A 25715-nucleotide genomic window follows, 5' to 3' on the forward strand; every position below is an offset into this window, starting at 1 on the left:
AATCTCTTCTTGGAATCTAACCACAGTTTCAATCTCCTTATTAATAAATTGTTCATATTCTTCAGCTGTGATTTGCCCCTTGGCAAATTTGTTTCTATTGACTCTGATATCCTTAGTTTGAGGGAAGGATCCAATTGTGGTTGTTGGGAACAATGGCAAGTTGTACTTAGCCTTTTGGGCCTCTAATCTTTCTGGGAAAGCAGCTTTTCTAGTTGCCAATTGTTCGTTAATGGTTGTTAATCTTTCTTGAACCTTAGGATTGTTGGTGATTGAAGATTCTTTTCTAGCCTTGATTGAAGCGGCATTAGCGTCGAATTTCTCTGAAACGTCTTCGCCAGAAATGTGTTTAGCAATAGCAACAACTTCGTCTAATTTTTGAGTAGCAAATGAAAACCAGTCCTTGATTTCAGCTGGCAATTTTGCTTCAGATTCCAAATCAACTGGAGTATGTAACAAAGACGACGAGGTGGCAACAACAACCTTGTCTTTACCTACTTTATCAATTGCCTTGTTAACAATGTCAGAGGCCTTGGAAAAATCAGTTTTCCAGATATTTCTACCATCAACAACACCGACAGATAAAGTTTGGTCACCTTTAACAATTGAAGCAACTTCTTCCAACTGCTCGGGAACTCTAACAAAGTCAAAGTGGAAACCAGCAACAGGCAAGTTTTCAATTGCTTTCAAGTTTGGTCTCACATCACCAAAGTAAGTTGTTAAAATCAATTTTGGTGCTTCAGCAGTAGCCAAAGAGTCATAAGCTTGTTTGAACTTGGATTGAACTGATTCTGGCAAATCCAACACCAAAACTGGTTCATCAATTTGAACTTCTTCAGCACCAGCGTCCTTCAACTTGGCCAATAATTCTTGGTAAACTGGTAAAAGTTTAGGCAATAAAGAAATAGGGTCCAAATCTAAAGAATCTTTATCGGCTTTACCCAAATACAAGTAGGAAACTGGACCTAAAAGAACAGGTCTAGTTTTGATACCCAATGCTTTAGCTTCATTGAATTCGTCAACTGGTTTGATTCCAGCAGCAGTGTTTAATTTAAAGTCAGTAGAGTGAGAAAAAGTTGGTCTCACATAATGGTAGTTTGAGTCAAACCATTTAACCATTTCCAAAGCGGTAACATCAACTGCAGGAGTTGAATCAGTGGCTTTTCTTTGCAAACCTCTGCCCATAGCGAACAAAACGTCAATTGGAGCTAAATCAAACTTGGTGTATCTTTCTGGAATAGCATTGAACAATAAGGACAAATCCAATACTTGATCATAGAATGAGAAATCGTTTGATGGAATAACATCAACACCAGCTTGTTGTTGCAACTTCCAATTGTGTTCTCTCAACTGTTTACCAGTAGCAATCAACTCGTCAACACCAACTTTACCACCCCAGTAAGACTCGGTGATTTTTTTCAACTCTCTTTGGCCACCAATACGTGGGAAACCTAAAACTGAGGACTGAACCATTACTAACTTGCTTTTCTCTTTATTTCTTGGTTTTTTTTAAAAAAATCCACTTGTCTAGATCAATCAAGACGAAAAGTAAAGGGGAAAAGAAAACAAGAAGAGGAAGAAGAGAAAGAAGAGGAAGAAGAGAAAGAAGAAAAGAAGGAAGAAGAATTGCAATTTAAATATTAAATTCCTCCATTGGAAAAAAGTGTTGAAAAATTTTTGACTTCTCCTTTTCGCCCTTTGCTCTTCGTATTACCTGAATTGACAAGTTATACTTTTCTTTATTGCATGGCGCACATATAGTGCACTATTATGCTTTGACTATTTTGTTGGCAAGGTAGTTGGATAATAGATTGTGTAGTGTAGATTGGCAAAAATGAAAAATTTCACTGAAAGAGAAAATTCATGAGGTATGATAAACGAGGGCTACGAAATATTTATGTGATATATACTCTTTACAAGAAAAGAGTGCATTATATGCTGAGGGTTCGCATAGGAGACTTTGTAGTAAAGAAGTAGTTTTTTTTTATAAAAGTCTGCTTTGATAGAGACTTGGTTCTTGTGAATTTTCAGTCGTTTTAGTTCAATAAACGTGGTTGAAGGGGTTTTCTCATCACATGATTAATACCAAGAGGCACGTGTAATTGGCTGATTCATAAGAAGAATATGGAAATAAGAAGAAGAAGAAGAAGAAGAAAAAAAAATTTCATTGTTTGTTAGGTGGCCGTTTGGTTGTGGAGATAAAGCCGGTTTCGTTCGAGATTAAATTTAGAACTTTTTCCGTCGTTAAATTTAAAACTCACCTTTTTTAAAACACCTTTTTTAAAACACCTTTTTTAAAACACCTTTTCCATCGTTAAACTTAGATCTCACTTGACTGGGACGATACTATACATTTGTAAATTTGTAAACTGTATAGGTGTACACATCTGTGCTTGCACATAAAGCGGGACATTTATGTGGACGACAGAAGTTTCTAACTCTACCTTTTATGTATCATTCTAATTAGTCTTCACCCCACACTAAAGAAGATTTTGACATTTGCCAACCTCTTTGGATATTGACATTTGCCAACCTTTTTGGATATTGACATTTGCCAACTTTTATTCAGCAGGAGTTTTTGTAGTTGAGGATCAATGCATTTAAAAGAAAAGCAAACCTATTGACTTTGAAATCAAAAAATGCATTTTATTCAAACTATAAAGGATAGTACAATGTCACTCATGGTTTCTTTTTGTCTTTGTATTGACGATTGGTAGCGTTTCTATATGAAACCTGGTCGATGGTGTCCCCCCCCCCCCCCCCCCCCAACTATGTTCAGCTACATAATTAGAGTGATTAGACAATGAATGTCGGCAGATAGTGCCCACCCTGCTCTCTTCTACTCCCACTAGCTCGCCTTATGTTCACTAGTGTTGCCATCGCGCAAGACTTTTGATAGCGTCACCTTTCAATGAATATAAATCTTACTATAACTTATTATTTCTTTCACACACTCTCTTACAGTAGATTGATATCTCATATTAATTATATACTACACTAGACACGAAAACATTAGCTCCAACGCTGGAGATGTACTTTTATCAAACTATCATTTTCAGTCAAGATAATAAATGAGAGCAAAGTTCAGTTTTATATACAACAAGCCAAAAGAATATCATTAAGCTACTGCCACCAGCCCTTCTTTTTTACTCGCCATCTCTTCACAAATAACAACTTTGACAATTAAGCCGACCATCATCGTAGATACTTGAAATCTCGTAAAGCAAATTATTCTAAGCGGCTTCAAGTCCATCCGGCAAAAAAAAAAAAAAAGAAAAAAAAAAAAAAATTCAATGCAGTTGTTCCTCCATAGTCATCTCATCTTTTCATCAGATATCTTCCCTCCTCTTCTCCTTCCTCTTCTTTCTCTCCTCCTTTTCTCCGCCCCCCCATTCTCTCTTCAACAATGTCTTTGGAAACCTCGCCATATCAAGCAATCTTCTTGCAAGCCGCATTGGACTCGCAAGCTTTAAAATTTGGGAAATTCACTTTAAAGTCAAAACGTGAATCTCCGTATTTTTTCAACTTGGGCTTATTCAATACTGGTAAATTATTATCAAACTTGGCGACGGCTTATGCCGAAGCAATTATAAAAAGCGGATTGAAATTTGATATCTTGTTCGGCCCCGCTTATAAAGGTATACCATTAGCTGCTATCACTGTAGCAAAGTTGGCAGAATTGAGACCCGATATATATAGTGATGTAGGGTACTCGTTCAATAGAAAAGAAAAGAAAGATCACGGAGAAGGAGGATCCATTGTTGGTTGCCCTCTACAAGGGAAGAGAATATTGATCATTGACGACGTGATAACTGCCGGGACTGCAATCAACGAGGCATTCGAGATAATCGCACAAGAAAAAGGTGAATGTGTTGGTTGCATTATCGCCTTGGATAGACAAGAAACAACCATTTACGACTCAACAAGATCAGCCACCAAAACGGTGAGCGAAAAGTTTGGAATTCCAGTTTTATCTATTGTGAGTTTAAGCGAAGTTATTACCATCTTAAAGGACAAGATCAGTGTCGATGACTTGAAGTCTATTGAAGAATATAGAAACAAATATGGTGCCTAAATAAGCTCTTTTCCTGCCACCACCACCACCACCCCCCCGTTTGGGAGCCTCATGCATGTTAAATTTACTCCGCTTTTTTCTATTCATTATTTTCTTTTCTTTTCTTTTCTTTTCATTCTTTTATTCTTTATTTGCAAGTTATCCCCTAATCTTCATCACTTTTTTCTTTGGCGGTTTTGGTATATTAGTCTTGTGTCCACTGGGTGCGATTGCCTCATTTTCTGGCTCTGCGTCATAAATACTCTTTGTCATTGGATGTTTCATTGTAAAACTAGAATGCACAGGCACAATAGTATTCATCTTAAAACCTTTCACTTTTGGGATTTCTTCTGGTGTAAAATTTTGTTGAAAATCTTGTGGCATTGCAATTCCACTCTTACGGCCAACACTGTCCAATTCAGTAGGGTGTGTTGCTAAATAATCTGCTATTTCATTCATAAATCGTTTCTTGTTCAAGAATAGAGAGTTAATTGGTTTGCCGCCTTCTGGCTCCCTCAATAGCACTCGAACTCTACCAGGATTACCGAAATCTTGAGGGTGTGTTTTGTCCAACTCCAACAATACTGGAACTTTCAAAAACTGACATGCATCGCTTATAGTCTTTGCTATTGGATTCTCCACAGCACGATCAATACTAACTCGTCTGCCTTGTTTATGAGATCGATTAATATCAAAGTAACATGGGTATATGATTTGAAACTTTTTGAAATGTGCTTCTTGTTCAGGTGTAAATGACTTGGGATCAATAATATTACTCCTCTCATGAGTTTGTTGCTTGGTAGGTACAGGTATATCTCCCATTTGAGGAAACAATGGCGGCTCAGGATTCTCATCTTGTGATCTAACAATCGATGGTGCTGGTCTTCTTGGTGCCACAGGAGTCTTTAAATCTGGGTCAAATTCCGCTATATCCATATCAAGGTTATCAATGTCATCATCGTTGACCTCTTCCAATACCGGCCTCCTCGACATTTCTTTCTATTATAGTGAGGCTTGAATGTATTATTACCACTTACTTAAACAAAGTAAAAACCTTCTTTTTTCTTTTTTTTTTTTGTTGATTTATTTCATACGTTTTGATGATAGAGAAAGAAAGAAAGAAAAAAAAAAGGTTACCAAAGAAAACTTTACTCTTCTTTCCCACTACAAACCTCACTCTTCTCTCGGTCTTCTCCCACTATAAATATCATTCATTTGCATTATTCCGAAATACAATTATGTTTTTTTTTTTGTTTCTTTTTCCCCCCCTAAGTGATTTGATTGTATAATAATAAGTTTTCTGTCTGATCTCTCAATTTGGGCGGCTCACTGAAATCTAGAATTTCAATAAAAGTCTCACCCTCATCGTCGCTATTGAATCTCTGCACAGCAGCAACGCATCGCTTGTGATCTATTCTTACTTGCCATATACCACCAGTAACATCATTTAACAAGTCTCTAGCAAAAACACCCTTTTCCACATCCCATAGCTTCAACATCTTTTCACTTCCACTGACAACCTTTAATCCATCATGTTCAAAACAAGTTATGGCCGCAGCATGGCCCTTCAACTTGCTCCTCAACTCCCCTGTCACCGGATCCCAAATTCGCAATGATGCATCCGCAGCAGCAGATACCAAAACGTCATCGACTAAAGCTAGCAAACCAACAAGAGACGAGTGGCCCTCCAAAATCTTGAGCAATTCACCTGTTTCGAAATTCCACACGTTTATCGTTGAGTCCATCGACCCAGAAAAACAAACATTTCTTTTGAAATCGATTGCTGTTGAATATACTCTGTCTTGGTGACCTTGTAAAATGTGTTTACAATTGCCGCTATCCAACAAGTCCCAGACTCTAACAGTTGAATCATACGATCCTGAGATTATTATGTTGCCACATCCAGATATGGATCGAACAGATTGGGTATGACCGGATAAAACAGCTATCAAATAAGGATTGTCCATCTCGCCACCATCAAATACTGGTCCCTCGCTATCATCGTCACTGAGTATAGGCAATCTCCACACATGAATGTTATGGTCGCGAGATCCAGTAACTAGTAGCGGATACTCAGGAAAAATAATGTCCAGGCCATTTGCATCCTTGCCAATAACGGTTGGTTCAATAATATCTAGACACCTGATGGTCGAAGTATGACCACGGAAAATATGTGTGCATTTCCCCGTGGTCATATTCCAAACTCGTACAGTTCGATCGGTTGATCCAGTTACCAATGTGTTGCCTCTATACTTCAACGCCCAAACACCTCCCTCATGGCCGTCCAACACCTTTAGTAACTGCCCCGTTTTGGTGCTGTATATTAGTATGCACTTATCATCAACTCCAGTGACAATTTTTTCCTCATCGTGCTGTAAACAAGTAACAACCTTATTTCCGTGGCCAGTTACACTTATTCTTTTAGGCTTATATTTTGGATCTAACCACCGGTTAACAATTATCTTCCTCTTTTTATACAAAACCTGCGCTGGGTTTATTCTGTCAGGTAAAGTACACCACTGACTTATCAATGTGTCCGATTGCAGCAACTCCTCTTTGATAGCCGCCTCGTGTGTGATTAGCTTATCCTTTTTAAGCAAACGGATCCACAACTCAGAATTATTGATAATCAGGAACCATCTTTTGCAGACAAGACCAAGTGAAAGTAGTGTTTTGTGATCAAGATGCGATAGCACTTTAGTGGCAATCTCAAAAGGAAAATTTCCAATTAAATCCCTTTTCAAACAATTATGGATCAACCCGTTGAAAGTACTTAAAGTAGAGCGGTTGGTGTTTTGAAGAAACCTAAATATGATGTGGTTCTGGTTTTCTGGAGTTAGAAATTTTGACAAATAATTTATGAGGTTGATCAACTCGCCTTGTGTGTTAGGAACGGCAGCCATGTGGCTTTCAAGAAGGTTTAAATTTGATTTTCGTATCATTTCATGAGGAGTGTCTGGCACAGAGCTCATATCGTTTTCATGATCCAGCTGTGCGGGAGAAGCACTTGGTGATGGTAGAGGGAGTTGCTGTATTTGATCTTCCTCCTCCACGTCAGATACAGGTGTATGGCTCGGTGAGTTCATTTGCGTTGGTGTTTTTGGGCGACGATTGTGATCACGTGAGAGGTTTGATGTAGTTTGGTTGTGGGTTCCTACGCCGCCGTTGCCGCCGCCGCTGCCGCCGCTGGTAGTAGAAGTAGTAGTAGTAGTAGTACTTGTTGCTGTTGTTGTTGTTGTCGTTGCTGTTGTTGAGCCTCCAAAGATATTTGATGACGAGAGATTAGCAGGATCAGCTTGAACTCCGCTGGTGGAAACCCCGCCAGAGTGGTTAGAGTTAGATGTGAGTCTTTTCTTTGACGGAGGATGTGCCAATGCATTTGTACAATATGAGTGTGTTTGTGCTTGTATTTGCGCTTGCGCTTGTGTTGAAGATACTTGCGTATTTGAGTCTGTATCAGAAGATGTCATTTCGTCACAAGAAACAAAACATTCAAACTCCCTAGGATCGTCCTCCCTGGCATTTCGTTTGCGACGATTCTCTCGTTTCTCATCCACAGTTGAACAAGGGTGACTTGAAATTTCAGCTTGAATGTTTCTTGATTCAAGTAATGACAATTTTTGATACTTTGTATGCAAGGGTACCTCTGATAACTTTCCATTCAGATTGACTAACTTGTAGTCAAATTTAGACTGCTCGTCTTGTAAAGGGTAGTCAAAATTTGACATCCTATCCCTAATTTTCCGTATCCCAATCTATCGTCTCGAGTTTTTGGTCCTATCTCAAAAGATAATGAATCAAACAAAAAAAGACAAATCAAGGAAAATTATGGAAAAAAAAGTGTTGCTAGTCCAGCTCTTAATGTTTATCTTTTTCCAACAAAGTCCAAACTTGTATATCTAGCCCACTGCTGCTTCCGTTAAGTTGTGAATGAAATATAGATTCAAAATCCCTAGCCGAATTTTATTACCAAGGGTTAATGTTTTTGATATAACAGTTTGATGGTTTTTTTTATTTTTTTTTTTTCCTTACAGAGCTAATTTTTTTTCCATAGTAATCAAGAAATGTATTTAAACAATGTATATACTATTCGTGCATTTAATGCGGACCATATAATGAAAAATTCTAAATTCAACTTCTAAAATACATGGGAGAATAATAACCTGGGAAGGGGAGAAGAGGAGAGGAGAGGAGAGGAGGAGAGGAAAAGGTAAATGGACTCTATAACATATACACATGGGCAAGTTTTGCGGTATTGATTTTATCTTTTTTGTTTTAGATTTTTGTTAATATTACACCAGGTTCACCAGGTTTTGCATTTTCTTTGATTTTACCTGTATAGTTTATCTCCACATTTTCTTCACCAGTCAATACATCCTTACCCTTAGTTGCACCGTAATCAAAAGCAAGTATTTGCAACTCTTGTACTTTAACAGCAAAAGGAGCATTTTTAATGAGCTTGGTGATTTTTTGCAAAGTCTCAACCTCATTAAATGTTAATTTCCTATTGAAAACCAACTCGGGACTTTCCGTGTTCAAGCGGTACTTCAACTGGTTAATAAATGGCATGCCCCGTTTCATATCTTTACCAACTTTTTCTTTGATCAAGTTGTTGTCCGATAATTTGTGCTCCTCAAATAATTGACGAACAATTTCAATATAAGTTTCTTGCCATTCAGGGAATGTGTTGCATACTAACAATGTCAACTTGACCGAATCTCCAGAACTGAAATCACACTTTCCTTTCTTCTTCTTCAACCCTAAACCTTCAACCTCTCGGATGGATCTGCATACGTTTCTCACATATTCCAAAGCATCAAGAACAGGTTTGGATACAGGTTTGGATGGCTTGGGGAACAAAGTCGTTTGCACACTTCCTTTCTTTTTCAATACATCCTTGTAAAGATACTCGGCAAAGTGAGGAGCAATAGGAGCCAACAACAAAGCTTGATACTCAATGTACATGTAAACGAGATCACGGTGCATTCCTATAGATGCTGAGTTCACTGACTCTCTGTAGAAATCTCGAGCAATTTGGAAATCAAACAATCCAGATTTTAAGGCCTGCTTGTAATTGCTCAAAGTATATTGATGATAAGTCTTTTCGATTAAATCATTCATTTCATTCTCAAATGCCTCATCAAAAAACGAGTCATATTCTGCTGATCTCAATTGATCTTGGCTCTTCAACTCTTCCTCGCACCAATCTTTCAAAGTAGTTAATCGCAAAATTGCAGCATTGGCATTCGACTCGTCAAAGTTGGCATCCTCAACAGTATCACCTGCATCGGCCATGGCAATTCGTGAGGCATCTGCACCAAATTTTTCAACAATTTGCTCCAATGTCATAAAATTACCCGTCAGCTTAGACATTTTGGCATTATTCAATAACAAGTGTCCATTAGCTCTCACACCGCGTGGCCAGAGCCTTTTGGGGAATAATGCAACGTGGGAATAAATGAAAAAGGTCAAGTGGTTTGGAATCAAATCTTTACCTGAAATTCTAACATCTAATGGGTAAAAGTATTCAAATTCCCTTCTCATTTCGTCCAATTGCTCCAAAGGTATGTCTGATTTGATATCGTCCCGACGAGCAAAAATGTAGTCAAACACTTCATCGGTTAATGACTCGGGTTTTATATCAAACTTTCCGGGAACTTGACCATAATAGTCAGAATGTAAAAATCTATCGATAGTGTAATATGCCATGTAAATAGTTGAGTCCGATAATGACTCAACCAAATACTGATCATCCCAAGGAAGTTTAGTACCAAGTCCGAATTTCCTAGTAACTGCCCAGTTTTTCATCCATGCAAACACTCCCTCAAATCCATGCCTGGTTTCTTTGGCAAAAGTCTCCATGCTTTTGAGACACTCCAATGCTTGTCCCAACCAAATTTCTTCACCATAATCAATGTACCATTGGTCTTCCAATGAAACACAACAGTCATCACCAGATCTGGAAATAACTTGATTCTCTGGTTCATTATAAACAAATGCTTCTCCAGATGCAATTAAATCAGCCTTTACTTTTGGCTTGGCATCTTCAACTTTCTCGCCCTTGTATTTTCCAATTTTCATTGTACCATTATAAAATCCTTCTTTATAAGCCAATTCTTTGGCCTCTGCCAATTGCAACGTGTCCCTTGGTGATTTGATTTTGAGTTCATTAACCAAATACTCAGCACACTTGTCTCCATACTTTTCTGTTTGAATTATTGGGATGACCTCAGACTTAACCCATTCCTTTTGAATCGAATAATATTCAGGTTTGTTGGCAAGATCGCGCGTGGTAATATAATCATCTGGAGAATCAGAGGGAACACAAGTAACCACACCAGTACCCTTGGTAGCTTTCACGGTCTCCATAGGCAAAACCCTTAAATCTTTGAGCTCAGCTAATGGCGCTTCAATTCTTGAACCAACCAATGCTTTACCGTTCACAATAACAACGGGTTTGTAGTATCCTCTCTTGGGAGTAAGGTTTTGAAACGACATGTTTTTAAATGCACGTTCAGTTGTAATGAAATAATCTCCATTACCCGCATCAAATACTCCATAATCAATTTTGGGGCTAACAAAACAAGTGGTTTGTCCATACATGGTTTCAGGCCTTAAAGTCGCAGCAACAAAATACACATTCTTCATACCAGCAATGTCGAAAAAATTTTCGTTTTCCAAAATTTGCTTTGCCTCGGGTGAAAATTCAATTACTTTGATTTTGATCCCCACATACTCTTGTGGAGTGACACCTTCTCCAGACTGCCTATCGTGATCCAAACATGCTTGACCATCCTTCTCGGAATATATAGTATACCTTTCACCAAACTTGATTTTTCCGCAATCCCTCAATCTATTTATTTGCCATCTAACAAAAGCGTCGTAATATGGATTCTTATCTGTAGTGATCATAGAACGTCTCCAATCAACCCTAGCACCAAAAGCAGTAACGTCTCTTTGGCACAAGGGAGGGAAAAATTTTAACCAGTAATCCGTATTGGCAAATTTAGCCACTTGTTCTTTTGGAATGCCTAGTTGCAACATGATTTCAAATTGGTACTTGGCTCTTCCAGTTTTCGCAACACTTTTGGATTTTTTTGAAGTAAACTTGGACAAATCTTCTCTCTTCTCTTTTGGTTTTTTTTCTGGATCCTCCTTCTTCTCCTCCTCCGCCTCTTCCTCCTCTGTTGATTTTGGAGCACCAGAGAAATCCTCTCCAAACAACTCAACTTCTCTCTTTATCTTATCTGCTGCTGCTTTGATAGGCATACCGGTACAGTGGAAACCAAGAGGGAACAAGGCCCTTTTCCCATTCATTCTCTCAAACCCAGTAGCAAACTCAACTTTAGATAACGTAAATGCATGGCCAGCATGTAAAACACCGTTCATGTAAGGGTATGCCATAGTCGCAAAGAATTTCGGATATTTCTCCTTCACCTCATCGATATCTTTAGTAGGACATTCTTCATATGTAGGAGCGTCAATTTCAAAATATTTCGCTTCAGCCCACTCCTTCTGATACTTTTTCTCAATCTCAATCAAGGCATCTCTTCTAAATGTCTTTTCAAAAGTAACACCACTACTCATTTCCATTCACCTGTTTGATTAACCTAACCCAACAACTGAAAAAAAAAAAAAAAAAAAAAAAAAATTTCATCCCTAAGTCAATAATGAAAAATTGAAAGCGAGAGTCATAAATCGTATGGTTCGTGTATTCCATCACAATGGGGGGAGAAGAAGGAAGGCATTGTTTTTTTTTCTCTCTTTTCTCTTTTCTCTTGTCTCTTGTCTCTTTCTGTTTTTATATCCTTCTACGTTTTAATGAAGTTGGCATTAAAGATATCGCTGGTAAAGCTGATGAGGTTTCTGGAGCTGCTGCCAAGCTAGACTTATTGGACTCGGTCTCTGCTATATTGATTAGCAGAAGGACATCTGTTTTTGTTCCAGTTTGTATTTCGTAATTATCGATTTTAATACAAGTACTCTTCAATCCTAACTTACCTGCATCTTGAACGGAAGCAAACTCAACCAAACCTACTTTTGCTTCGGGGATTAAAAGGATTTTCGAGATATGTCCAAAAGCCTGCTCAAGATAGTTTTTCACTTGAAATGTATTGAGCGAAGGATCTAAATTTATTAATCCAACAGTTTTAAGCTCGTCGAAGTCTTCAGGCGTCCTACTTGAATGCGCTGCTTGTTGTCGAACATTGATTTCTCTTCCCTTCAAGTTAGTGCCGTTTTTCTTTAATGCTCTTTCAACACTGAAAACATCTCGAAAAGCTATTATCGCTGTTCCACCATTTTGTTTCATAATCTTTCTCTTGGTGTCAAAAACAGCCTTTGGAAGCACAATCAGTTCAATCTCGCCGCACTCAGAAAACTCTCTTCTCAACTCCTCCTCCGTTATTGAAAAATTGATATTGGTTACTCTAATTTTTCTCTCGGAAATTGGACTTGAACGTTCTTTTCTCTCTTGGGGCTTTGAATACTTGACTTCCCACGTTAACTCGCGATTTAAATTCTCGTCCCAGTAAGTTTGACCATTATACAAACCTATTGCTCTTTGAGCATCATTGGCATTGACATATTGGATATAACAGAATCTTCGTACCTTGTTGGAAATCTGTGAAGGAAACCTGCAGCTTACAAGCGGTCCTACTCGTTCAAACACTTCCCTCACATCTAATTGACTATAAGTGCTTGGATAATTGTTGACGAATAACAAGCTTTTTTGAACTTGATTAATGGTTATTTCTCGATCTCCAATATACTTACGGCTCCTAGTAAGAGCCGCAAACACATCGAGCTCACTAGAAAATTCAATCATTGCTTGTTTTTCATCGTCTACATCCATAATCGTCAAGTCCCTGATTGTACCGCAATCCTCAAAAAGTTTCTTTAAATCATCTGCTGTTGTGTTTTTCGGAAGATCGCTTACTTGAACAGTGTATTCCTCTCTCGATCTAGATAGTTCGGCAGAGATAATGTCACGACTTCTTTTGCGAGATGTTTTTTCAAATTGACTTGCTTTTCCAGCTAGGACAGCAACAACATTTCTACATTTTGCCACAGCTTCCTTGTATGACGTCATGTTCCCGTTGACTTGTTCATATAAGAGCCATTCCTCTGCCACTTTCTCTGGATCATCCAAATTTGAATTCATAGCTTTCTTGTATATGTATCGCATGTAAGTTGCATTCTTACCGAGATCAGATATTACTCGAATCACATATAGCCATACCTCTGACTCATTGGCAAACTTCTTGTATAGTCTTTCCAATAAGTCCATCAAATTATCAATCTTACCTAGCTTTTTGCAAATGGATATAACCAATCTCTCAACCAAATGCAGCTTATCGGTATTCTCCAAAGCAAAATCAAAATGTAAAACCATTTCAGTCATAAGCTCGTTTGTTTCTACAAGTGCAGTTGATGAATACAATAACTTCTGATACTTGACATGTATCAACGCCGTTGCTACTAATTTCCAGTCATTATAATCTGAGGTATGCGTCAAATCAACCGACTTTATCCTTCTTTGAATTTCTTCTAGCGTTTTACAACCAGACTCGGTGGATAAGATACAATTTCTTATACTTTCAGAGTAGGCATGGCACGAATTGGGGAATGTTCGTACATATTTGGCTAGTATTGAAGTTTTGAGCTCATTCTCTTTAGCATCTTTTTCATCATCATCACCATCATCATTACCACCACCACCATCGATCATATGAATAAATGCTAGCCAAACTTGCTGCCATTTGCTTAAAAACGCAACGTCACCTTGTATTGATCTCTCGAAAATCGCCATGACAGGCTTTATATTATTCAGATATTTAAACACACCTTCCATGTATTCAACCCATGGGGTGCAATCCAAGGGGGATTTTTGAATTTCAGACTCGTATTTTTCATAATACTTCATCTTTGATTTAGTGGCACTGAATATGCCGTTCGCAATCCCCATTTGCTCTTCGTAATACTCGGGCATATACTTACTTATAAGGGAGGAGTATTCTTGAAACGAGTTTTCGAGCTCCACATGGGGACAAGTTAGCCTCTTTTTATGTAATGTGATTAACGTATCGAGGTCACTTGAGGCTTGTGACTTGAGATATACCAGCTCAAAGTAGGATAAGGCAACTGTCCAGATTGCATTGCCCAGTCGAAAATCATAAGAGCAAACGCCAAGAGACTTTGAAAGAATCTTTCTAAATTCATGTTGAGTTATTCTTTCTTCATTAAGCAATTGCTGAGCTAACACAAGAAAGCTCTGGACAATTGGAACAATATTATAATCCTCAATAACTGTTTGGTAAAACACGTACTCCAAATGCAACCTCTCGTTAACATTTTCCACTCCTCTCAACTCGAAAAGCCAATGGTTCAATTCAGATTGGGTTAACCTAAAATATTCAATTTTCTTCAGGTATACTTTATTAATAGCTAGGGCTCTTTCGGGAAATGTTACGAGAGCACCTAAAGCTTTATCATAATTACTACTATCATATGGATCTTTTAAGATCAGTAGCTCAAACTCATCAACCAATTGATTCATCAGCACGGGGTAAAATTAAAGAATCACAATAAAATATGGGGGGATTCAATTTATAATATGTAATTTGGATTATTTATTTTTCAGTGTGGTAGCGATATATTTATAAGAAGGTTTTTTTTTTATATAGAGAGATGAGATGAGATGAGATGAGATGAGATGAGGTTTAAACGATTCGAGTAGAGAGAAGAAAGCTTTCTGATGGATGCTAAGTTGTATCTACAATCTTTTGGTTGGGAGGAAGGCCAACCACTCAAGAAAGGTGGGTTGAAGAAACCAATTTTGGTTAAGCATAAGAAAGATACAAAAGGACTAGGTCATGACACAAATAATGCTGATATGTGGTGGGAACAGCTTTTTGATGGCCAGCTAAAGACCCTACAAGTGGACAATGGTGGTGGTAATGGTGAGGTTTTGTTTAGAAAGGATGAAGTTATTGCCTCAACAGTGCAAAGGTCAATGTCGCCTCTATATAGAATGTTTGTTAAAGGTCAAGGACTAGCAGGGACAATGGAGAAAGAAGCTCAGGAGAAGAAAAAGGACGACGAGGAGAAACGGAAGAAAAAGGACGACGAGGAGGAGGAGGAGAAGAAAAAGAAAAAGGACAAGACTAAGGACAAGGAGAAGACGCGGAAACGGGAGCGGAAACGGGAGCGGAAACTGGAAACTAGAAATAGTGATAGCGACAAAGCATCGAGGAAGAGAAAACGGGAGGATAAGCATAGCAAGAAGAAGAAGAAAAAGAGTCGGAAACAGTAAAAATTTTTATTATTATTGCAATCAAACGTGGCTTTATCGGAAGGAAATAGTGAATAAGATGCATTATTATATTCTACATATTTCATTAACAAGTTCGTCAAATACGGCATATATCAAGTCTTTATTAAGAGCTTGATTTTGTAACAATTCAAACGCCTCAGTGGGGAAAATTGATTTTGCAATATTATACGAATGCAACTTTTGTGCTTTAGTCCTTATAGGCGACATTTTGATTTGTCCAGGGACCAACTGATCTAAGCTTGGGATATGTAAATATCGAAGCAATGGTGGTAAAAGGAAATAAGTCATATAGTATATAAAGCCAGGTTTGATGTCGTCAAATTCAATTTTGGATAAAAATTTTTTAAGCACTGGATCGTTTCGCAATTCATTTATGCTTAATGCATCTCTAAGGTAACTTTCTAGTTGTATCCGCCGTTCTTCGATTCTATTCCTATTATTATAGATCCATTTTTTGGGGAATTTCGAGTCAAAATACTGATACCGTTTTAGATGTTGATGTAGTTTATAAAAGTCATTGTAACGACGACCAACAATCCAACCTGCATTCAGCTCAGTTTGAGTTTCGATAACAAATACTGTAAATTCTTTCCCGTTTTCCTTTTCAGTTACTGTAGACTGGATTTTGACATTTTGGGGAGTTCCCAGCGGAGAAACTTCAATAGACTCGGTTTCTTCTAGCAGCGCATCCTTTATTATTGGTTCATCAGGATTGAGACTATTTATTCTGTCATAATTGTAATTTTGATCAGCATCTTCTTCTTTTTCTCCTGCTCTTACTTCCTCTTCTTCTTCTTCTTCTTCTTCTTCTTCCTCTTCTTCTTCTTCTTGCTCATCGTCATCATCCAACTTGGATAATGCGCTTTGCAAAACGTTTCTCCATTCTTTAGCTTCGTTTCTTCGTCCTCCTAAAAACTTAACAATCATCATATTATAAAAATCACCATCACAAAGAAAATTCACTAGATTCTCCAAAATCCAAGTTAAAATCTCTACAAGTAAGGTTCTAGTTAATTCATTTTCTTCGAGTGGAAGCATTGCTGAGACAAGTCTTCCAGCTTGTAAACGAAGATGCAGCTTGTCATTTGCAGTATTTCTTACTTCCTTAAATTGAAAATGGCGTCGAATTACTGGGAGTAATCTGTTCTTGGCAAAAGTTGCAATATCAATCTTTTCAAACTTGCAAGTTGCAAATGTGGCAACTCGAGTTAGTTGCAACTTGACGTCATTAGCAAATAAAGATGAAGGTGTTATTTGTTCACACCAAGGAGTGACGAATGCCTCGATAATAGAGTCAAAAAGCTCCTCAAAGTTGGAATCAGATGGAATCGAGGGAGAAGGCGTAAATTGCAGAACTTCTCTTGACCAGTTTTGTCTAGTAGTAAACTGAAATCTAGTAGCCTCTTTTCCCCTCTTCACCACTAGTTTCTTTTCTCCTATGAGCACATAAGCAAAATATGCAATGAAACTACTCCAAATAAGAGAGAAAAATACAAGTTTGCTGGTATTAGCCCATAGAATTGAAATAGCAATACATCCAAGACCCCACAAGTAAATCATACCTCCCTTGTAACAAGGTTCATTGGGGAAATACTATGGATTAGTATTGTAATCAATATCTTTTACCCTTGGGATTATATTTTTTCTAATGAGAAGAGATGAGATGAGAAGCGAGACAAAAAAAACTAAAGAAAACACTCATTAGATCATCGCATCGTGAACACACGGGTTTGATAGTCAGTAGATTAAAGATGTCAGCTGAAGAAGCTATCAAGATAGAGGAAGATCATCAAGAAAAAGAGGAGAGTGTTTATGATCCAGATAAGATAAAGATTCTTCCCGGAGCTTCTGAAGATGGGACATCTGCATCTTTTCAAATTCTCGATGAAGACCACACTTTAGGAAACGCTTTACGTTATATGATTATGAAAAACCCTGAAGTTGAGTTTTGTGGATATAGTATACCACATCCTAGTGAGAATAAATTGAATGTAAGGATACAGACATATGGGAATATATCTGCGGTAGAGGCTTTACATCAAGGGTTGGACAATTTGACTGAATTGTGTGATGTTGTAGAAGAGAAATTTGAGGAAAAGTTGCGTGAGGGTAAGTATAGCAGGGAGGAGATATGATTAACTCCACTATCGAGCAGGCTGACACAATTGAGCAGGCTGACACTATCGAGCAGGCTGACACTATCGAACAGACTGACACTATTGAGCAGGCTGACACTATCGAGCAGAGCGAGATAGTGCAACAACACTGATTGATACTGATGCACACTGATGGACATTGATGCACACTGATGGACACTGATGGACACTGTCGAGCAGAGCAAAATAGTGGAGCAGTAGTACTAATGGACACTGTCGAGCAGAGCAAGATAGTGGAGCAGCACTGGCTGTCGGGCAGAGCGAGATAATGGAGTTTAGCAAGGAGGAGATGTGATAGAGAGAACGGGAAATTAGAGAGAATGGGAAATTAGAGAGAATGGGAAATTAGAGAGAATGGGAAATTAGAGAGAGTGGAAAACAGAGATAGTGGAAAACAGAGATAGTGGAAAACAGAGAGAGTGGAAAATAGAGATAGTGGAAAATAGAGAAAATGGGAAGATAGAGTGCTACCGTATTGAAGCTGAATTGATTGAGCCAACCCCAATTTGTCCATCTCTACACGCAACTTCTAGACAAATCTATCAATTTACACAACTAGATCTTACTGGAGTTTGATGGGGGGGAGGGGTAGTGGTTACTAACTTAGACACATATTAAAAGAAAAACCAAATTTAAGTATATTTGTAAGTGCTCCTCTATCGAACAGAGCGAGATAGTGTCAGTGGCAGCTAGTGTCAGTGGCAGCTAGTGTCAGTGGCAGCTAGTGTCGGTGGCAGCGATAGTATTGCTACTAAGTGCTGCTCCACTATCTCGCTGCGCTCGATAGTGTCGGTAGTAGCTAGTGTGTCCCGCTATCTCGCTCTGCTCGATAGTGTCGCACTTTTATATTGACCCCACTATAGCATTCTCTACAAATAAACAAACTGTTTTATCTAATTTCAAACTTTGAGTGCCTTAGATAGTGGAGCAGTACTGACTAGCTTGTATCTCGCTCTGCTCGATAGTGGAGCAATACTCAGCAGCTTGTAACAATACTATCGAGCAGAGCTAGATGGTGTAGTCAGTGCCGCTCCACTATCTCGCTCCGCTCGATAGTGTAGATAGTGAGATGCCCTCTTCTTCACTTTTCTTTTTTTTTATTTCTTTTTTTCTCTTTTCAGCTTGCTTTGAGAAGCGATGGCCTAAAAAAATTTTTTTATGATATCTTTAGTTTAGTTTTCTTTACCAAGTTTAGGATATTGATTTTATTCAACTTAGTTGGTGTAGTTAGTTTGAAGAAAAGAAATGTCATATAGTAACGGAGGATATCAAGGTAGTACCGGTTACGGTTCTAGCAGTGGTGGATACGGCGGAAGAGGTGGTGCTGGTGGTGCTGGTGGTGCTGGTGGATTTGGTGGAAGAGGAGGTAGCGGATTTGGTGGTAGAGGAGGTGGATACGGCGGAAGAGGAGGTGCCGGTGGCCGATTTAATGACATGAGACAAGAGTTGGTTGCACCTGAATGGGATTTAGAAACTTTGCCTAAATTTGAAAAAAATTTTTACAATGAGCATCCTAATGTTGCAGCTAGAACAGACAATGAGATCAAAGAATTTAGAAGAGAAAACGAGATGAGCGTTTTGGGCCATGATATTCCACACCCAATCACATCATTTGACGAGGCAGGGTTCCCCGATTATGTTTTGCAAGAGTTGAAAAATCAAGGATTTCCTAAACCTACACCTATACAATGTCAAGGTTGGCCAATGGCTTTGAGTGGTAGAGATATGATTGGTATTGCTGCTACTGGTTCAGGAAAGACATTATCTTATTCTTTACCGGGTATTGTTCATATTAATGCTCAACCATTGTTGAAACGAGGTGATGGTCCCATTGTTTTGGTTTTGGCACCTACAAGGGAATTGGCGGTACAAATACAAACTGAGTGTAGTAAATTCGGCTCATCTTCGCGAATCAGAAACACTTGTGTTTATGGTGGTGCTCCAAAAGGTCCTCAGATTAGAGATTTAGCTCATGGCGTTGAAATCTGTATTGCTACTCCTGGTAGGCTAATCGATATGTTGGAAGCAGGAAAAACCAATTTGAAGAGGGTTACTTATTTGGTTTTGGATGAGGCAGACAGAATGTTGGATATGGGATTCGAGCCACAAATTCGTAAAATTGTTGATCAAATTAGACCTGATCGTCAAACATTGATGTGGTCCGCTACTTGGCCCAAAGAAGTTCAAAACTTGGCGAGAGATTATTTGGTTGATCCAATTCAAGTGACTATCGGATCATTAGAGTTGGCGGCATCTCATACCATTACACAAATAGTTCAAGTGATTACTGAATTTCAAAAGAGAGATTTATTAGTTAAACAATTGGAAGGTGCTTTAGCCGATAAAAATTCAAAAGTATTAGTTTTTGCGTCTACCAAAAGAACATGTGATGAAGTTACAAGTTATTTAAGGTCTGATGGGTGGCCCGCGTTGGCTATTCATGGTGATAAAGAGCAACATGAAAGAGATTGGGTTTTGAAAGAATTTAGACAAGGTGGTCATACAATTATGGTTGCAACTGATGTTGCCGCAAGAGGTATTGGTATGTATAAGGAAAGCAACCCTTTCCCGCACCCTTTTTTTTTCTAAAATAGGGTACTATTAACTTTTTGATTCTAGGAATAATGTTGTTTTTTTTTTTTTTTTTTTTTTACTAGTTGTGGGAGATTTAGAGGAACCGAAATGAGTCCATATTGAAAATGATGAAATGCAAAGGACTATTATGAGAAGGGTAAAACGCATTTTAACTTAGAAATTGCACACATTGTTTATGATCTACAAATGACTTTAGATATCAGTGTTGGAAGAGGAATTGTTTGGTTTGGAAACAATTTGAAGAAGCAACTTTTTTTTTTGGTTTTTTTTTTAACCAATTCACAAGTCTTGGTTTTTGTCTTGATTTTTTCTTTGTCCAGCTTGAAATGGAAGTTTAGGAGTTATCGAAGTCCCTAGAGTCATTAAAGTCATTGATGTCATTGATGTGTGAATAATTTTTAATATATTGATAAAATTGTGTTTCCTTTCTAGTTCTTTTTATAACAAAAGTTTCAATAAATGGATTTATGGGTATGGAAAGAATGGTATACTGACGAGAGGGTTCTTTTTTTTTTCTTTTTTTTGATTTTCTTCTTAAAGAACCAATGTTTGTCAATCACTACTATATTTCCGATGCCTATTTTTGTTTCTTTGACTTAGAATCTCCTGTAGTCTTTACACTTATTCCTAGAAGAAGTAATACTCCAGCTGAATAATGATTTACTAACTCTTATTTTGATAGATGTCAAAGGTATTACACATGTTATCAATTATGACATGCCCAGTAACATTGAAGATTATGTGCATAGAATTGGTAGAACAGGTCGAGGTGGTGCTACTGGTACTGCGATTTCGTTTTTCACTGAAGGTGACAAGAAGTTAGGTGGAGATTTATGTAAGATTATGAGAGAAGCTAAACAGACAGTGCCACCTGAGTTATCGCAGTATGATAGGAGAGGTTATGGAGGTCATATTAGATATGGCCAAGGTAGAGGAAGAGGTGGAAGAGGTGGAAGAGGTTATGGTGGTGGAAGAGGTTATGGTGGTGGAAGAGGTGGATATTCGAGTGGAAGCAATAACGCTCCCTTAGGAAGCCGTCGTTTCTAATCGTAATCATACTGATATTCATCATTTTACTATCAGCTGGTGCTACTACTACAACTACTACTACTGCTACCACCACTACCAATTTTAACCAATAATATTTATGTTCTTTTATAATTGTTTCCTTTGTGTTTGAATCACGTATGTTTTTTTTGTGCTATAAAGATGGTTTTTTTGCTACAAGATGGTCTTTTTGCTATAGATGGTCTTTTTGCTATAGATGGTCTTTTTTATTAGGTTAGCTATCGACGGCTGTTTGTTGTATATTCGTGGCTTTATAGAGAGTATACATGTATGGATTTGCCAATAAGATTTGTATTAGCAACACAACTTTACTATCGAGCAAAGTGAGATAGTGAAGACTAGTCAATGTTGCTCCACTATCGAGCGAAGCGAGCGAATTGAGATAGTGGAGTCTAGTTAATGTTGCTCCACTATAGAGCGAAGCGAGCAAAGTGAGAAAGTAAAGTCTAGTCAATACTGCTCCACTATCGAGCGAAGCGAGCGAATCGAGATAGTGGAGTCTAGTCAATGTTGCTCCACTATTTTGCTTTGCTCGATAGTAAAGTCTAGTCAATGTTGCTCCACTATTTTGCTTTGCTCGATAGTAAAGTCTAGTCAATGTTGCTCCACTATTTTGCTTTGCTCGATAGTAAAGTCTAGTCAATGTTGCTCCACTATTTTGCTTTGCTCGATAGTAAAGTCTAGTCAATGTTGCTCCACTATTTTGCTTTGCTCGATAGTGAAAGAACGAAAAGAAAATCTGTATACTTTAAAGAGTAAAGCTTTTATATCTGTACTTTTATATCTGCTCGATAGTGTCAATGATAGCTAGTGTTAATGATAGCTAGAGGGAAATAGTGTCGTAACAAGCTACTGGGTGTTGCGCCTATCTCGCTCTGCTCGATAGGCTAGAAAAAAATCATTATCTACTCATATATTCATATGTATGATATCACAATGTGCGTCTCTTTCTTTATCACAGGTATATAAGTCACGTGACATAATACCCCAGAATTTCAGAATTTCAATCGAGAAAATTAAGTTTTAGTATGGTTTATACACAAGCCAGGGAAAAGGAAAAGGAAAAGGGCCCACTCCACCCCCTTTTCCCCCAGCCATTTTTCGTCGGTGGGCTTTTTCCACTACTGGGAAAAAGTTTGAAATTCCATTTATGACAAGTTTGCACCTTATTGGACTACAGAGAAACAGGGGTTTTTCAGCACAGAACTAGAGCTCGCTCATTTGCTGTTCACAAAAAGGGCTGCACAAACGAGATATCGCTTTATTTTGATCAACATTAATCACATTGTATTTTCAAAACTGCACATTTTCATTGTGAAAATTTTAAACTTGAACCAAAAACTCTGTCTGTTATTGCAAATTGTCTTTTTTTTTCCCTCTTTTTTCTTTTTTTTTTTTCACTTCACTTTCTTTTTTAAACATTGATTTTTGATCAGCTTGTTAGAGAGACAAGATACGTATATCCACAGCTGGCGAACCGACAGCGTATAACATTGATATATCCACAGCTGGCGAACTGACAGTCTACAACATACTGAGCTCAACGATATACGCCCTTTCTTTCTTTTTTTTTTGTCATCAATTTTTTTTTCCATCCTTAGTTTAAAGGCTTTCTTTTTCCAATAAGAGAAAAAGCTAAATCAAGTCGGGTTGCAAAAGAGAATCCATTATTAGCTTTTCCAAATAGCGTCAAGTTAAGTTGGAAAAACGGCGGTGCTGAATACATTCTCAAGGACGACAAATCTACGGGATTTCCATATTTACTTATCACCCAAGATCCCCATAGAGAGAAGAAGCTCACTATAAAGAGCATATATTCCCATTTTGGTTATCAATTGTAATTTATTTTTTTTTTTTTTTTTTTTCAGTGTTGGAAGGAGATGACAATTACTCAACTTAATCGGCCTCAAATGGACAAGACAAAAGAATGTTCGCTGCTCGATAAAGATGGTGCTAGTGGTACTTCACAAAATAGAGACTCTGTAGGACCACAGGGTATTACTTTTTCAGGAAAAACTTTTATTGTTCCCCTGACTCACGATATGGTGAAGACTCTTTTTGATCCGACACTACACAAATCAAATGCAGAATTGATTATCTTGGCATGTTTATTTGCTAATCTTGCTGTGTTTGCAATACCTTTGAACCGGATACGAATTGTAATCTTTGTTGGTTTATACATTTTCTGGAGATTATCCTATAATTTTGGTATTGGCTGGTTATTGCAACAGCAGTCACTAAATAATAAATTGGTTTCGTGGGCTCAAGAAGGGAAATTATTTGATTCAAATAACAAGCTGGTTTGGGCTCAATTTGTACAACATGAAGTTATATCTCAAAGAGGTGAGGACTACAAGATCGAGTCAATGCCCATTGAGTTCAATACATGGTTGGTTTTTAGAAAATTTGTTGATTTGATCTTGATGTCTGATTTTGTTACATTTTGTTGTGTTGTTTGCACTTGTGCCATGGAAAATAAGGCTGACTTTTCAAACCACTGGTTAGTCTATACAAGAATTGTTATTGGCGTTTGCCTAATCTTGTTCAACTTGTGGGTCAAAGTCAATGCCCACAATACAATTAAGGATTATGCTTGGTATTGGGGTGATTTCTTTTTCAGACAAATCAATAATGAAGAGCTAATCTTTGATGGTGTTTTCGAAATGGTGCCACATCCAATGTACTCAGTAGGGTATATTGGTTACTACGGGTTTGCATTGATTGCTAAATCATACATTGTTTTGGCAATTGCAGTTTTTGGACATTTTTTACAAATGATTTTTTTGCACTATATTGAAAACCCTCATATTGATAAAATTTATGGTCCCTCTAAAAATGAAATCAACTTGATCAAGCTTTTGAAATTAAAAGATTTGAAAAGTTTTGATAATATGCCTCCCTTGGTTGGATTGTATAATTTTAATTTTATGAGGGCAAGTGATATACTTAATTTGATCTTAGTTTTCACTTATGGTGTTGTTATTCCCGTGTTGATCAAGAATGATTCATCAAAATTATACTTTTCTTTAACTATTGCAACCAAGTTAATTGAGAGTTTTGGAATCAGTACGTTATTGGTTTTACAAAGTTATTTCAAATATTTCACCAAGTGGTGTCTTTCAAATGATATTCCAGTGGAAAAATCGTTGAACAACTGGGCAATCATCTACAATACGCTCATCAATTTGACATATGCATCGTTGTTTGGATTGAACTTGATTTATTACTTGCAAGGTTCGGCCGACTTACTTTTTAGAGATTTATTTTATTTAAGAATATTTGCTGGAACGTTACTTATTATAACCCAAATATGGATCAATGCTTCAATCATCGACCTGATTGGTTATTTTGGTTGGTTCTATGGTGATTTCTTTATTCCCAAATCGCAAAGCATAACAACACACTTGACTAAAGCTGGAGTTTACCGTTATTTAAATAACCCCGAACAAATTTTTGGGGTTTGTGGAGTTATGGGTGTTTTCATCTTGTGGCCTACAGTTGAAAACTTGACTTGTTGTTTCTTATGGGTGGTCAATAACTTTATTCGTATTAATTTTATCGAGAAATCGCACATGGTTAGAGTATATGGAGAACACGAAGTAAACCAAGATTCTGGTGTCACCAAGACGTTTAAAAAACATTTGATTCCAGAAGTGATTCAAAAGAGAATAAGTACTGATGAAACACCTTCAAGAGCAATAAGAGGTAATCAAACAATAGCCGACTCATTGGATAATTTCATCAAGGATTTAAGAAATTCCAAAACCAAATTGTCTCAACAGAAGCTTATTGAATTGTCACAAAACTTATCATTTGCCAATTCGGAGTACAAGTTGACTATTGAAGGCTTGAAATATAATGACGAGAAAAGCGCCAAATTTGCCATTTTAGGGTCGCCACTTAAAGTCCATTGGCAATCACCAAACGCAGCCCACTCACCACGCGATTGGATTGGACTATACAAGATTGTTCAAACTACCTACTCGCGCAACAAAACACTACTTTCTTCTGCAGGAAGGTGGACTTTTTGTAAAGAAGCAAATGGATCGTTTGTATTTGAAAGGGAAAAATTATTTTGGGACGAAGGGGTTTATGAGTTCAGATACCATTTGGATGGTAAACATGATGTTGCTTATGTTTCAGAGCCTTTTGAACTCAAATGTGAACATCTAGAAGTTCCATTATCTGATGATAAGGTAGATGATTTTGCAACTGTTTTGAAAGAGAAATTATTCGACAAAGTGTTTAAGGTGGAATCGATCAATACTCCAATCTCATCGGTTGCCACTACTCAATCGGAGAATGTCTTTAAAGATTATGAACTATTAAGCTCAATCATTTCCTTATCGACAAAAGTTCAAATAAGTCCAAAGATATTCTTCAATTCTGATAAAATCACCATTTTAGACGTGGCGAAGAAGCTCCTTCACATCAATAAAGTATTGGCTGAATTGTCGTACGACTTGAATATGAAAAAAAATGAATAATGCAACATTTTATTCATGTTTAC

The 25715-nt window shown here is 37.6% G+C and overlaps 11 protein-coding genes across 11 annotated transcripts in view; 5 read left to right on the forward strand and 6 right to left on the reverse strand. All coding sequences in view use genetic code 12, as the record gives it.

Moving 5' to 3' along the window:
* Positions 1-1470, reverse strand: part of MET6 (5-methyltetrahydropteroyltriglutamate-homocysteine S-methyltransferase) — a gene marked incomplete at both ends in the record, with an annotated part of 2304 nt that extends 834 nt beyond the window's left edge. Inside the window, one exon of the mRNA XM_049323555.1 lies at positions 1-1470. This exon is cut by the window's left edge and continues 834 nt beyond it. Within this exon, the coding sequence (XP_049180565.1) occupies positions 1-1470 (1470 nt within the window).
* A 1933-nt stretch (positions 1471-3403) lies between these two features.
* On the forward strand, positions 3404-4072 carry URA5 (orotate phosphoribosyltransferase; the record flags this gene model as incomplete). Its single annotated transcript, XM_049323556.1, has 1 exon — positions 3404-4072. The coding sequence occupies one exon, from the start codon at positions 3404-3406 to the stop codon at positions 4070-4072; it is 669 nt and encodes a 222-aa protein (XP_049180566.1).
* A 138-nt stretch (positions 4073-4210) lies between these two features.
* SEC65 (RNA-binding signal recognition particle subunit) lies at positions 4211-5044 on the reverse strand (the record flags this gene model as incomplete). The annotated part of the gene is made up of 1 exon (XM_049323557.1): positions 4211-5044. The coding sequence occupies one exon, from the start codon at positions 5042-5044 to the stop codon at positions 4211-4213; it is 834 nt and encodes a 277-aa protein (XP_049180567.1).
* A 275-nt stretch (positions 5045-5319) lies between these two features.
* Positions 5320-7779, reverse strand: CDC4 (SCF ubiquitin ligase complex subunit; the record flags this gene model as incomplete). The annotated part of the gene is made up of 1 exon (XM_049323558.1): positions 5320-7779. One exon carries the CDS (start codon positions 7777-7779, stop codon positions 5320-5322), a length of 2460 nt encoding a protein of 819 aa, XP_049180568.1.
* Positions 7780-8326: 547 nt separating this feature from the next.
* On the reverse strand, positions 8327-11644 carry CDC60 (leucine--tRNA ligase; the record flags this gene model as incomplete). The annotated part of the gene is made up of 1 exon (XM_049323559.1): positions 8327-11644. The coding sequence occupies one exon, from the start codon at positions 11642-11644 to the stop codon at positions 8327-8329; it is 3318 nt and encodes a 1105-aa protein (XP_049180569.1).
* Positions 11645-11852: 208 nt separating this feature from the next.
* On the reverse strand, positions 11853-14609 carry KGF56_002342 (U6 snRNP complex subunit; the record flags this gene model as incomplete). Its single annotated transcript, XM_049323560.1, has 1 exon — positions 11853-14609. The coding sequence occupies one exon, from the start codon at positions 14607-14609 to the stop codon at positions 11853-11855; it is 2757 nt and encodes a 918-aa protein (XP_049180570.1).
* A 198-nt stretch (positions 14610-14807) lies between these two features.
* KGF56_002343 (uncharacterized protein) lies at positions 14808-15365 on the forward strand (the record flags this gene model as incomplete). The annotated part of the gene is made up of 1 exon (XM_049323561.1): positions 14808-15365. One exon carries the CDS (start codon positions 14808-14810, stop codon positions 15363-15365), a length of 558 nt encoding a protein of 185 aa, XP_049180571.1.
* Positions 15366-15431: 66 nt separating this feature from the next.
* KGF56_002344 (uncharacterized protein) lies at positions 15432-16969 on the reverse strand (the record flags this gene model as incomplete). The annotated part of the gene is made up of 2 exons (XM_049323563.1): positions 15432-16787; positions 16949-16969. 2 exons carry the CDS (start codon positions 16967-16969, stop codon positions 15432-15434), a joined length of 1377 nt encoding a protein of 458 aa, XP_049180572.1.
* Positions 16970-17137: 168 nt separating this feature from the next.
* On the forward strand, positions 17138-17837 carry RPC19 (DNA-directed RNA polymerase core subunit; the record flags this gene model as incomplete). The annotated part of the gene is made up of 2 exons (XM_049323564.1): positions 17138-17495; positions 17764-17837. 2 exons carry the CDS (start codon positions 17138-17140, stop codon positions 17835-17837), a joined length of 432 nt encoding a protein of 143 aa, XP_049180573.1.
* A 950-nt stretch (positions 17838-18787) lies between these two features.
* On the forward strand, positions 18788-21184 carry DBP2 (DEAD-box ATP-dependent RNA helicase; the record flags this gene model as incomplete). The annotated part of the gene is made up of 2 exons (XM_049323565.1): positions 18788-20084; positions 20820-21184. 2 exons carry the CDS (start codon positions 18788-18790, stop codon positions 21182-21184), a joined length of 1662 nt encoding a protein of 553 aa, XP_049180574.1.
* A 1931-nt stretch (positions 21185-23115) lies between these two features.
* Positions 23116-25692, forward strand: CHO2 (phosphatidylethanolamine N-methyltransferase; the record flags this gene model as incomplete). The annotated part of the gene is made up of 1 exon (XM_049323566.1): positions 23116-25692. The coding sequence occupies one exon, from the start codon at positions 23116-23118 to the stop codon at positions 25690-25692; it is 2577 nt and encodes an 858-aa protein (XP_049180575.1).
* Positions 25693-25715: the final 23 nt, after the last annotated feature.

The sequence above is a fragment of the Candida oxycetoniae genome (genome assembly GCF_023343755.2).
Source record: "Candida oxycetoniae strain CBS 10844 chromosome Unknown scaffold42, whole genome shotgun sequence".
Lineage (NCBI taxonomy): Eukaryota > Fungi > Ascomycota > Pichiomycetes > Serinales > Debaryomycetaceae > Lodderomyces > Lodderomyces oxycetoniae.